General features: G+C 35.4%; 1 protein-coding gene across 1 annotated transcript in view; it reads right to left on the bottom strand.

Moving 5' to 3' along the window:
* Positions 1 to 5,027: 5,027 nt before the first annotated feature.
* Positions 5,028 to 12,571, bottom strand: part of LOC143885770 (protein neprosin-like) — a 28,974-nt gene continuing 21,430 nt past the window's right edge. Inside the window, exons 5-10 of the mRNA XM_077389837.1 lie at positions 9,359 to 9,445; positions 8,974 to 9,189; positions 7,816 to 8,013; positions 7,399 to 7,452; positions 7,148 to 7,294; positions 5,028 to 5,489 (exon numbers count right to left, since the gene is read on the bottom strand). Of these exons, the coding sequence (XP_077245952.1) occupies positions 5,103 to 5,489; positions 7,148 to 7,294; positions 7,399 to 7,452; positions 7,816 to 8,013; positions 8,974 to 9,189; positions 9,359 to 9,445 (1,089 nt within the window). The 3' untranslated portion in view covers positions 5,028 to 5,102. The remainder of the gene's footprint in view (positions 5,490 to 7,147; positions 7,295 to 7,398; positions 7,453 to 7,815; positions 8,014 to 8,973; positions 9,190 to 9,358; positions 9,446 to 12,571) is intronic.

The raw sequence follows: 12,571 nt of genomic DNA, 5'->3' as shown, positions 1-12,571 counted from the left end.
TTCGGCCAAAATTAAATGTAATTTTGGTCCAATTATCAGGTTGGGGCTGCACCATCGGTTGTCAGAATCTGAAATGAACAGGGCCTAATCGTTGCTCCGATCTTCAGCTCTATTGGTTGTCAATCTGGGTGTCTTCTGCATGCCTGGGATGTAAGCACTTTTGAACAAGGTTTGAAATTTCGGTTTCGGACGTAGCTGAAGCTGAAATTTCGGCCAAAATTTCAGATTTTGGTAGTTTCGGTGTCGGTCGCAACCGAAATCCGAAATTTCGGTGTTTCAGCTTAAATTTAAAACCATGCTTTTGAAGGAATTGGGAAATGGGTCGGCGAGATAAAGCAGCTCAACAAAACATGTGTGCCTCATTCGGGCATTTCTCGGAGCAGCATTCCTTCAATGGTTACACTGATGCAGATTGGGTTGGATCTTGCATAGATCATCTCTCCAATAATGGATATTGTGCCTTTCTAGAAGGGAATATGTTTTCATGGAAGAGCAAAGAACAATCTGTTGTTTCTCGCTCTAGTGTTGCAGAGTAAAATAGGGGCTGCGCCCCTTGGCACATGTGAGCTTATGTGACTTTGTTGTTCTCTTATCTCTGATATAGCATTTTTTTACTAGTGGACCTACGCCTCTTCATTGCGAGATAAAGCAACTATCCGCATTGCCTCTGACTTGTCTTATGGGAGCTAACCAAACATATTGAAGTTAACGTGTACTTTGTTTGAGAGAAGCTCATTGAGACCCGCTGGTGATTCCTTGTGTTCCCTCACCACATCAGCTTATCGATATTTTCGCTAAAGTTGTAGGGTCTACACTTCTTAAGGATACTTGTGTCAAGCTAGGAATGTTTGATTTATATGCTCCAGCTTTAGGTGTAATGTTGTAGGTGTATATTGAGAGTAGTGAATGTTGTTAGGTGTATATTGAGAGTAGTGACGTATATTAGTTTTATACATGTTCTTTATTTGTTTCAATCTCATTAAGGGTATTATTGTCATTGTAATACATATTCGATATTAATATAAGACAAAGGAGGACTCTTGTATCCTTAAGCATTTTACACACATTTCTCTACTCTTCTTTTCCATCTCTTCTCCTTCTCCACTTCATTTCTCATCATCATCATCATCTCCTTCTAAAGATTGCATGGCAGATGGAAACAACTAAAGTTGTGTGTAAAATATTTAATAATAATTTAGAAAAGAATCCCAATAACCAAAAACAACCATGTAGAAAAATTTAAGCACTAGTATACATTTCCTAACGGAATCATCATTATTCCATAGAAACATAATAATTTAATGCATATTGGAATAGCCTGCTGCAAATACTAGAAAACACATTTTTAGGAACTTAAAAATATTATGAAGTCTTTTTTTTCAATAAATCAAGGATATATTAGCTTAAGAAACTTAAAAAAAAAAAGAATTCTTTTTCCAATAAATCAAGGATATAATAGTTTACCGAAACACAAAAGTACCACTCAAAGGATTTAGTTGAAGCCTGATACTACGTTTTATAATGCACAAAGTGCCTTACCACAATTTAGGAAGATCAATCCTTTGGCCACAAGAATAAGACATTCCAAACATACAATGCAATAGAACTATCATCCAAATGGCGAAGCCACCAAGAAATGTTTTAGATTTTTGGATCAATAACAGAGATTCATACTAGAAGAGACTACAGAAACAAATTAAAAGATAAAATAAAGTGTGTACACCTGTTCATACATGATATGGAAAGCTTGTTCCACAGGCACTTTAACATCCAGTGAGAAGACCTGAAAAGATACATGACCATCAAATCATCAAACACATGGATACCCACGGTGATATAAAACGACTAATGACTAACAAAGCGGGTGAAGTATGCAAACCTTGCCTGACTCAGGAAGCAAATCATATGCCGTATATCTAGACAAGAGTAAGGAAAGCTGACGACGTGAAACCCTTAAGTCGGCATCCGATAGCCGTGTGATTGGCTCCCGATGAATGGCTCCTGACAATGAAGGCTGATTGGTATGACAGGAATGAACAACAGATAGGCAATTAAAATGTATGAAAAAGGATTAACTTTTCCACCACTGATAGGAAAAGAAAACAGCAGAATATGCAAAAATTCAAATGGTAGTTTCTAGATAAACTTACCACATGCTGAAATGCACCATTATCCACATCCATGCCAGGGACAGACACACCAGTAAGTAAAATCGGAGGGACCAACTCCGACTCCCTTACATATATGATATTGTTAACTTTCCCATATTCATCAGTCACAAAAGGTAGTTGCTCGTCGTGATGTCATATACCATCAACCAAGAACTTGTACTGCCAAATGGAGAAGTATCACAAAAAGCAATTTAAGCAATGAGTCAGTACAAAAAGATGCATCCTGTTAATTCATGGCTGATATAAGCCCATAAACATCTGTAGGCAATAAGCAACCTTATCATTTCTTGAGAAGATAGCAAAATTTTATTCACAAAAAGAAATAGAAATTACTCAAAATACAAGAAGCGCAGACTGCAGATATCAGCCCACAACTATACTGATACAAGTGTTCATCTCCATCACCCCAAGGAGTATCAATGAAGGAGGGAGATGAAATGCTGGGACAAAAAGGAGAAATTCCCTGCTCTGAAATCAGCAAGATGTAAATCTGAACATATGCTGGGATCAGCAGATGGACCCCACCATGTCAGTGGGGCAGGAAATTTTATGGTTCACCCTGTTCTTTATTTTGGATTTAAAAGGCACATTTTGAAGACTTTTGGACTTGGATTTGAAGGGTTTTTAGAACCCGTGAAATGCAATTCTCATTGGCCAAGCAATTCTAAAGCTTGATGAAAATTCAGTAGTAAAAGATGAAATTCCAACAAACATGTATTTCTTGCTGAATTGCTTATTCTGGACATCTTTTGGCTTTGACCACAAGTTTGATATTATTAGCTTTATTGCGCCTTTCATTCAGTTCTGTTTGACATGTACTTATGATTATTGCTCTACCCATTATTCATGTTTGAGACTTCAGTATTTAGATTTGACCTGTTCTGTTTGACCCATATTGAGCCTTGACATGTTTAGACCTACACTTAGAATAATATTTTATTATGTACTGAGCTTTCCAGCCGAGTGTGGTTTATAATATTTTTAGATTTTGATCCACATGATTTGAATGAGGAATTGCACGCTTAGCTTTTGGATCTGGTTAGCTTGGAGAATTAGATTATTTCTTTTATTGAGTAGGAAGTGAGTATTATGATTGAGTTGTATAAGACTGAGTTTATGTTTATTTTCAGTTAGCTTGGAAAGTGCTGAGATTTGGATTGGATTACATTAAATTAAAATATTAAAGACTTTGATAATTTAGTTATGGAATGACATGTGTGATTCTGTTATTGCTTTGAGGCCTTGTATGCTTGTGGGTACGGTGCTGTCATGTCCTACGCCCAGGGTGGGGTTTGGGGCATGACATGAATGAACCTTCTGTATATGCTGTTCCATACCATAACATGAGCTCCATGGATGATATTCATTCATATACAATAGTAGATTGACTCAAGTTCATGCATTGAGTCAAGCAAATGGTCGTATTGTCTGGTATATAGCCAAAATACACCATTGAACTTTAAATACTGCAATTTCTCCAAATATTCTTCTTTGGAACTCTGTTTTGTTTATGATTGCTGTTAACCATTTCAATGTTACATGGATTGTTCTGAATGCGTAAGTATCCATGTCATGCACATGTCAGATTCTAGCACTTCATGGTTTCATTGCAACACTTTACCTATTAAAATTCCCAATATCTTACCTGCTACAATCATGTCATTATATAAAACTACTTAGTTTGTACTTTGTAGAATTGATCAAACTAAATTTTAGAATCTACAAACTTGAACAATTGAAGTTAGCTGAATTTGACACTAAGTACTCGTGTGGTCCCAACACTTACGCTTGAATGCATATAACAATACATCATAGTTCAAAATTCTAAAAATCATATTGTGGCTACTCAGATGGCCAAAATTACCTAAATATTTGTAAATGTTATAACTATAATGGGTTTAGTAATCACCATGGTTTTAAATTTCGGCCGAAATCTGAAATTTTGGATTTCGGTGGAGACCGAAACCGAAATTTGGGGAAATCTGCAATTTCTGACTTTCCCAAATTTCGGAATTTCGGTCCGAAATTTTGAGAAAATGTAATTTAAAAAAAGAAGAAGAAATGTTACAAAATTTCGGACAAAACTTCGGAATTTCGGTCCGAAATTTTGAAATGAATTAAATAATCTTTTTTAATTTTTACCAAATTTCGGCCCAAAATTTCGGATTTTGGTGGGTCCGAAATCGGTACCGAAATCGAAATTTCAAACCATGGTAATCACAAAGGGAAGGAAGATCAAAGCGAATTTGAAATGCCCTTGAACGAAGGTCTAACCCAACCAAAAGCGAGCCTCGGGTCTAGGAGGGTCAACCCAATATCAACCCGCTGCTAAATCTCGCAACACTAAGCCAACCCATCTAACCTGATTTTCTAAATCGGGTAGGTATGGTTCGGGTTGGCTTGGGGCAAAAAAATTGAAAAACATATATAAAAAAGAAACCATGAACCTATAATTTTGAAAATCACAATAAAATTAGAGGGAAGGGGCCGGGTTTGGATCGGGTGGAGTTGCCCAAGGGCTCAACCCTAACCGAAACCAAAATTAAATAGGATTGAGTTTTCCCAACCCAACTCGAGAAAATGCCAACCCAACCTGAGCGAAAATTTCAACAGATTGCGGCCGTCCCAAGATCAGTGGCCAAAGATGATCTTATCAAGGCAACATTTGACGAGAATTATGATTTTCATTTGGATCACAGTTTAGGAAGGAGCCTAACCACTTTTATTTCTTAGCAATTTGATTATAAAATTAAACATTTGAGTACAGAGATAAATAGGGCTCCTAGCATTCAAAAAAAAGAAAGAGATAATAGGGCTCCAATATGACTAAGAGCATGACAAACTCAATATCTAAAGTTCAATTTATTATATGCTTCAAATGTTTGCATTATTTGAGTTTGGACACATAGAGAGGAGTTGATTCAAGTGAATCTAGCAATTGTTTCCACCTGGTCCCCCCAAAAGTATAGCATAATTCTCATCAGGCACGCTTCCATCAGTCTTAACAGGATAGCATGATGGGGAGGTTTGAATCAAACGACGAGGAGTATCAGTCTCGATGCGTATTGCACCGCCACGATAAAGTAACATTTGCATGCCTCCAATGTAACATGCTTTCATATATTGTTGGTCGTCAGATGGCATATGGCCACTCCCCATCTCAGGCCACGGTTTAATACCGGCATTATAGACAATCCCTCCCCATTGAAGAATATCAGCATGGTCAGAGAATGTAGAATTAAAGAGGGCCCTTGGCCAATAGCCCACCCGCTTACGATCCTCGTCATAAAATAACCACCAATCTCCTTTCACAAAATCCTACAATAAAATAAAAAAAATCATAAAATGATTAAAATAAAAGAATTAGCACGTGAAGTCACAACTCTGAAACTGAAATTGTAGATACCCAAAACGTTACAATATTTTGATCGTTTTCAAAGATATTTCGGCCGAAATTCTAGATTTTTTAATTATTTAATATTTTCCCGAAATTTCAGCTGAAATTTTCTATGAAATAAAATATTATTTTATTTGATTTTGTGGATTTCGCCTGAAATTTCCGAATTTCCAAAATTTCGGTTTCAGTGAGGACCGAAATGCTTTCCGAAACCGAAATTTAAAACCTTGATTTTAACTTTATTATGCCGCAAAATCTCTTTTAGCTATTGCTTTTCCATCGGCTAGACTGCAAATAAGGGATTAGAATCGTCTAATGGGAGAGAATTTTTTAGCGAGACTTGTGACACCTTCTCCTTCTTCTCACTATTATTTTTCTTTTGCAAAATATGGTTTCCATGACGTAACAAATATATATATATATAAGGAAAAGGATTGTACACTCGAGCGTACCAAGCTTATGGTACGCTCGAGTGCCCAATCACATGGGTCCCACATTTTTTGGGTGATCCAAACCATTCATTTTTATAGAATTTTCAAAAAATTCTCTTCTTTTCTCTTCTGCTATATATATATATATATATATATATATATATATATATATATATATATATATAGAGAGAGAGAGAGAGAGAGAGAGAGAGAGAGAGAGAGAAAACGATTCCTACACATATGTGTAGAGAGTTCTCTACACACTAGCTTAAAATACAGTGGGGGCCCACATTGTTTGGGTGATCCAAACCATTCATTTTTAAGGCCCTCACATAGATAGGGTGTCCACAAAAAATCAGATCCATAGGATCATCTTAACCATTCGAATTGTGGAGGGAAAAAATGGACTAATTTGTGAAGGTTTAAAGACGTCCATTTTACCTCCACACATCGTAGGGTTGGGATGATCCTATGGATCTGATTTTTTGTAGACACCCTATCTATGTGAGGGCCTTTAAAATGGATGGCTTGGATCACCCAATCAATGTGGGCCCCCACTGTATTTTTAGCTAGTGTGTAGAGAACTCTCTACACATATGTGTAGGAACCGTTTTCTCACACACACATATATATATATATATATATATATATATATATATATATATATATATATATATATATATATATATATATATAACTGTTGGTGCGCTTAAGCTCACCATTTTTTTGGTGCGCTTAAGTTGTTATAACACCTCTCATTCGTTTAAATGTTTGGGTCCCGTTGGGTCTCGCTTAAGCGCACCAATAGGAGGCATTATAACAGCTTAAGCACACCAATGGGAGGCGTTATAACAACTTAAGCGCACCAATGAGAGGCATTATATATATGAGAAAACTGTTGGTGAGCTTAAGCGCACCATTTTTTTGGTGCGCTGAAGTTGTTATAACGCCTCCTATTGGTGCGCTTAAGCGGGACCCAAACATTTAAACGAATGGGAAGCGTTATAAAAACTTAAGCGCACCAAAAAAATGGTGAGCTTAAGCGCACCAACAGTTCTCTCATATATATATATATATATATATAATTTCCATTTTCATGAAAATAAAATGTATGCTTTTCAATTCAAGGTTAAGGGATTTGGAATTACCTTGTAAACAGTGAGGATAATGTAATACTGGGTCCCATTGTAGACCGAAGTTGGGGAAAAAGGGATGCCTACTGGTAAGTCTCTGGAAACTTGTACAAAACCTGGGCAGAAAACATCATAGCAGCCCGTTTCTCTATGACCATCATTCTGTAGGTAAGCAGAATAAACGAAGGAAAAATTAGTATAGCATCTCAGTGAAATTTTTTAAAGAATTTAAATGACAGAAAAAATAAGTTACTGTTGAAGCATACCGTCCATGCTGTAGAAAGGTGCGGGAGATAGTTACCATATACTCCCTTATTTACCTAGAGATTTGAAAAAACTTCAAAATTAGAATACAAAAATATGAAATATGATATTGCCTTTTTACTATGATTGATCGTTTCTTAAGGCTCCATTTCTTTCAACGTAAAATATGCGTAGAAGAAATTTTACGGGCGTAAAATTTGATTTATGCCCATTTTGCATGGAAAGAAATAGGTCCTAAGGGAACAGCCAAATATACAAAGGACCTTATGAGCATCTTGTATATCAATGAATTATTTGATAATGTTTTTACATTTATGCTAAGATCACACCTTGTCCGATCATGGAATTATGACATTTTGTTAGTTACATTCGAATAGATAATTCAATCTTTTAATGGATGGTGGAATTGGAAAACTTACAATCCATCCAGCATGTATCGAGCGTATTTCCTCAGGTGGTGAACCATCAAGAAGTATTACAAGAGAAGCACTATTTTGGTGGCCTATAATTTTTGGCTGCCATACATTGAGGACTGCCCTGGATCCGAACGGCTTTCTACGATTTTTGTAAGTAGATTGAAATGCAAACTGAGCAATAAACACATTTTTGTTAGTCAGCTATGTGGAAGCAATAAACAAACACAGATTATAACAGACTAATTAAATCGATCATATACTAATAAGAAAATAAAGATATATTTTTATGATGTTCTAATTATTCAGTCACTGTTTCCATGTGTACGAAAGTAGGGCTATATTTTTATTTAAATAAAAATTACTTTATCATTAAAAGTTTTATTAATTTGGTGTTGAACACATGGTGCGAAAGGTAGGGTTGTTGGATATTGTTAGAATATGTGGGATCCAACAGTTAGATTGGGTTAAGATCTCACCGTTGGATCATCTTGGAGGTAGATTGGGTAAGTTGGCTAACTGAAGCAACTAGATAAATTAGCCGAGTGGATTAGAAGAGGCAAGCAAGAGAGATTAGGAAAGTAGATTTGATTAGGTTAGATTAGAATATTCTAGTGTTATCTCTTTCCATAGTTGTCTTGATTTATTTCTATGTTTATCATGTAAGTGCTCTTTATAAGCACCATCAATTGTCTTTGTAATTTATCCAAGATATTCAAGAATAATAGAAATTCTCTAAAATTCTTCAGATATATCCTTGAAGATTGGTATCTCTATCTACTAACTATCAATAATATAAAGCTTCCAGTTGGACAAATAGTAACAAGACATGGTTATTCAACTTTACATAGAAATTCAACTCAAAAACTCAGAAACAATGACTAAACTTGAGGGAAAACGTGTTGAGTTATCAAATGATTCCATTGGTTTTCCCAATGAAATTCTACAAGAATACAAATAGTTTGTAAATTTTGTAGATTTTAATGTAAAAAGCTACTTGATTTTTAATTGATTATTGAGCGTGTAGGTCCGGTAGACTTGATTCACATCACTTTTCAAGTCTAAGTTTCCAATTATTTGAATTATTGTTGAACATAACTACTCTTTCCTCCCGTCATAAATTTAAATTTGAATTAACATGGGATGATAATAAATGTGACTTACATGAAATTTGGCTGAATCAGGGCCCTGAGGATTTGAAGGATATCCTTTCCCAAAATTCGGGGAAGATTTAGCCCTTATTAGGTCTTCCTTTTTAATTCTCCTAATAGGAACTGTTCCTGGTGGGCACCCTCCATTCTTGAGTCCTATCTTTAAAGACATACCTAATGATGAAGCTTTTTTATCTTTAATAACTTTTGGAAGAGATCCTGGACCCATCTGCATAAAGGAAATTTCCATCAGTAAAAGTATGGTTTTAGTTTCTTCCAAGAAAAGAACATATTTTTCATAGTTAATCATTTTATTTCCCAAGGTGATGTCAAAGAAAAATAAAATCTCAAAATTAATACATAACGGACAAAAGAACATATCGAGAAAATAAAAAAACCTGGATCTTATGATTCTTCAATAAGGGATGATCAAAAGCGGGTTGTTTGTTGATATCAACACAACTAAATGTCTGTCCATATCCATCCTGCAAAAAATGTAAAGGTCAACAATATTTGTATCATTTTACCAATATGTGTGTTGTATCAACGTTACAATATGTGTGTGTTTGTGTGTTGTGGTAATTGTGTATGTGAGTGTATGTATGTTTATGTGCATGTGTATATGCATGTTTGTTAGTGTGAGACAGATCATAAGCTCAAGTAAATCCTTGCAAGAGGCCCTTTCAAGGGAGCCAAATTATGCCCAACTCTTTAAAAAAATCTTAAAATTATTAGTGTACTACCATTCTCACTTGTGCTTCTACGCTTTGTTCTGTTAAGAGATAAAAAAGAAGAAAAATACATTCAGAAATTCAAACCGTAGTCCCTATTTCTCCAGATCCTATATATAAGCTTATCTGCGCTTGAGTGCAGAAACAGAGTGAGCCCACATTGTTGGGGTGATCCAAAGCATTCATTTGGAAGGTCCTATCATAGATAGAGTGTCCACAAAAAATCAACTCATTGGATCATCCTAACCCTTCCATTTGTGGAGGAGAAAAATGGGCAGATTTATGGGCAAACAATGTTTGTGCATTTTCCCCTCCACTATTGGATCGGTTAGAATGATCCTATGGATCTGATTTTTGGTACACATGCTATCTATGGAATGGCCTTCCAAATGGATGCTTTGGATCACCCCATAAATGTGGGCCCACAGGACTTATCAGCACTCGAGCGCAGATAAGCTATCTTCGCTCGAGCTCATAAACCTTTTGCTCATAAAATGCTTTGGATATACCCATTTTAATCTCCACAAATGGAAGGGTTGGGATGATCCTATCAAGCTGATTTTTTGGGCACACCCTATCTTTATGAAGGCCTATCAAATGAATGCTTTGGATCATCCAAGCAATGTGGGGCCCCCTATGTTTGTGAGCTCTACCTCATATAACCTTATATGAGCTCTAGCTCACAAACATTTTTCCCTATATATATATATATATATATATATATATATATATATATATACTATAATAAGCGGGGAGGAAAGTGGCAGCTTTTCTCATTTTCTCATAATTCTATTAGGCCACGTTTGGATACCAGCAAGATTTAGATTTGGATTTAGTTGATACTTTGAACTGGATCAGATCCTTAGATTTCCAAATCAGCTACAACAGTGCAAAAAATTCCAATTTTCAAATATTTTCTGCGAGACATTATTTGGAAATCAATATTTGTGGCAACTTCGTTTCTCTTTATATACCCGTCTAATCCCATTGCTTCCGCATAAATTCGTTTCCTATTCCACGTATATCCATAAATTAATATTAATTCAATTGCAATCTTTTCCCTTAAAATCAGCAACTTTCAAATCCGACCGAATTAGGAAGGAGTGTCAGCCCCTCCTCTATCCCGTAATTTTAAAAAAGTATGAATTTCAAAAGACTCACGGAATTTCAAAAGGTTTTTTTCACTTTCTTGTGTATGTATTCTCTTCCCTAAATAATCTCCATAAATAAAGCACAAAAAGAGATTATCAATTCCTATCTATCGTTTCATATTCCCCCTAGATAAAAACGTATCTATAAGAATCTCCTTAAAATTTTCTTAATCATCATATTTATAAGAATAAATTTCTAATAATAAGGGATTTGCAAAGGGATTTGATGGAATTTATTGCAGTATTTACTTTTCATTTTTTTTTTCTTGGATGGGGCAACTTTAACGTGCTGTGTGAACTTGGAAGCAATTGCCATAATGTCCATTTGTGTATTTTTTCTATTTTGCTCATCTAAAAAGGCTACTGATTTTGAAACCTAATAATCAAAGACACCTATATACATTGAGCTTTGCACGGGCAAGTGAGTAGTTTAATTTCTCCTTTCATTTTGTCGTTTTATACAACACCTTTACTGTCTACTACTTACATATCTTTGTATACTGCAGACTATTCATCCTTCAATGACCTAAATAAAAGGAGGCAGATGGTGCTTCTTTTATTTTTATTTTTTTGAAAATTGACATTTATTAATAAAAACTATAACAAGGGACAAGATGTCCCCTGAAATAGTAGATATAACATCCCAGTTACATCATGATGCAACCGTTAGTCTACAGACAAATATTCCCGAAAGCCTCGGGTACACAATGGATGACCATGTCGTCCGATGTTACACCCTTTTTCGCCAATTCGTCGGCCATTTCATTAGCCGAGCGACTTCTATGCACAATCCTTGGTCCTAACTCACGAACCAGATCCTTAATTTCCACAACGAGACAATGTATCCGCCAGGTGCCTTTCAAAAGTTATTGGCCTATGCAATCGAGTTCGTGGAATCCCCCTCGACAATCAACCGTTTTGAACATGGTACTTCTTTCTTTCTTTTAGTTTAGGCAGCTCCCTTTATTTTAAATTTCTCTGATTGTTGTTCTCCGTTTTCCTGGTGTATTTTTTTCTCAATGATCTGTTTTATGGTGACAAATCAAAATTTATTTTGTTGTCATGTTTCTATAGTTTTAAATCCATAATTTTTATCAGTTCCAAAGCTTTTGATTTCACCCCTTTATTTATAAGCTTTACGACTCAAAAATAAAATAAAATGATAAGACAAGGTGAGTCCCTGTCAGCATCTAAACGTGGTAGTGCAAATATTGGTAGCCTTAATTAATTCTATAATCTTGATGGACATAAGTCTTTTTCATCTTTAAATTTATTTTTTATTTTTTCTCTATCTAGGGTATTATGTTTTATGAAGAAAACAACTTCTTGAGCAACTTCTCCTGTAAAATTTTATATCTCAAATGTCCATAATTTGCAGTTTTGCTCATAGATCCTTCTCCGATATTTGGTCGATTCATGACACCCCTGTGAGCAATTGAATTATGTACTTATTTTATATCTTATAAATGTTTCTTCTTTCTTTCCTTTTTTTTTTTTTACTTCATATCAAATCCCTCTGCGGGCTTGATCAATGTGTAGGCTTACCAGATGTTCTAGATTCCCGCTTAAATCCAGCGGTGTTACAGCACAAAATGGAAGGTGTCCAATGTGGTATTATCCATCTCTTCTGCTCGGAAAGATCATGTTGTTGGAGATTCCGCTAAATTTAAATCTACTTTTGCATGCCTTTTTAGTTAAATACATTTTATCTACTCATTTTTGTTGTGAG

This window comes from Tasmannia lanceolata, unplaced genomic scaffold (genome assembly GCF_043159265.1).
Source record: "Tasmannia lanceolata isolate RefF3 unplaced genomic scaffold, GAP_Taslan_0.1 ptg000009l, whole genome shotgun sequence".
NCBI classification, from domain to species: domain Eukaryota; kingdom Viridiplantae; phylum Streptophyta; class Magnoliopsida; order Canellales; family Winteraceae; genus Tasmannia; species Tasmannia lanceolata.
This window is presented reverse-complemented; position numbering and strand designations above follow the sequence as displayed.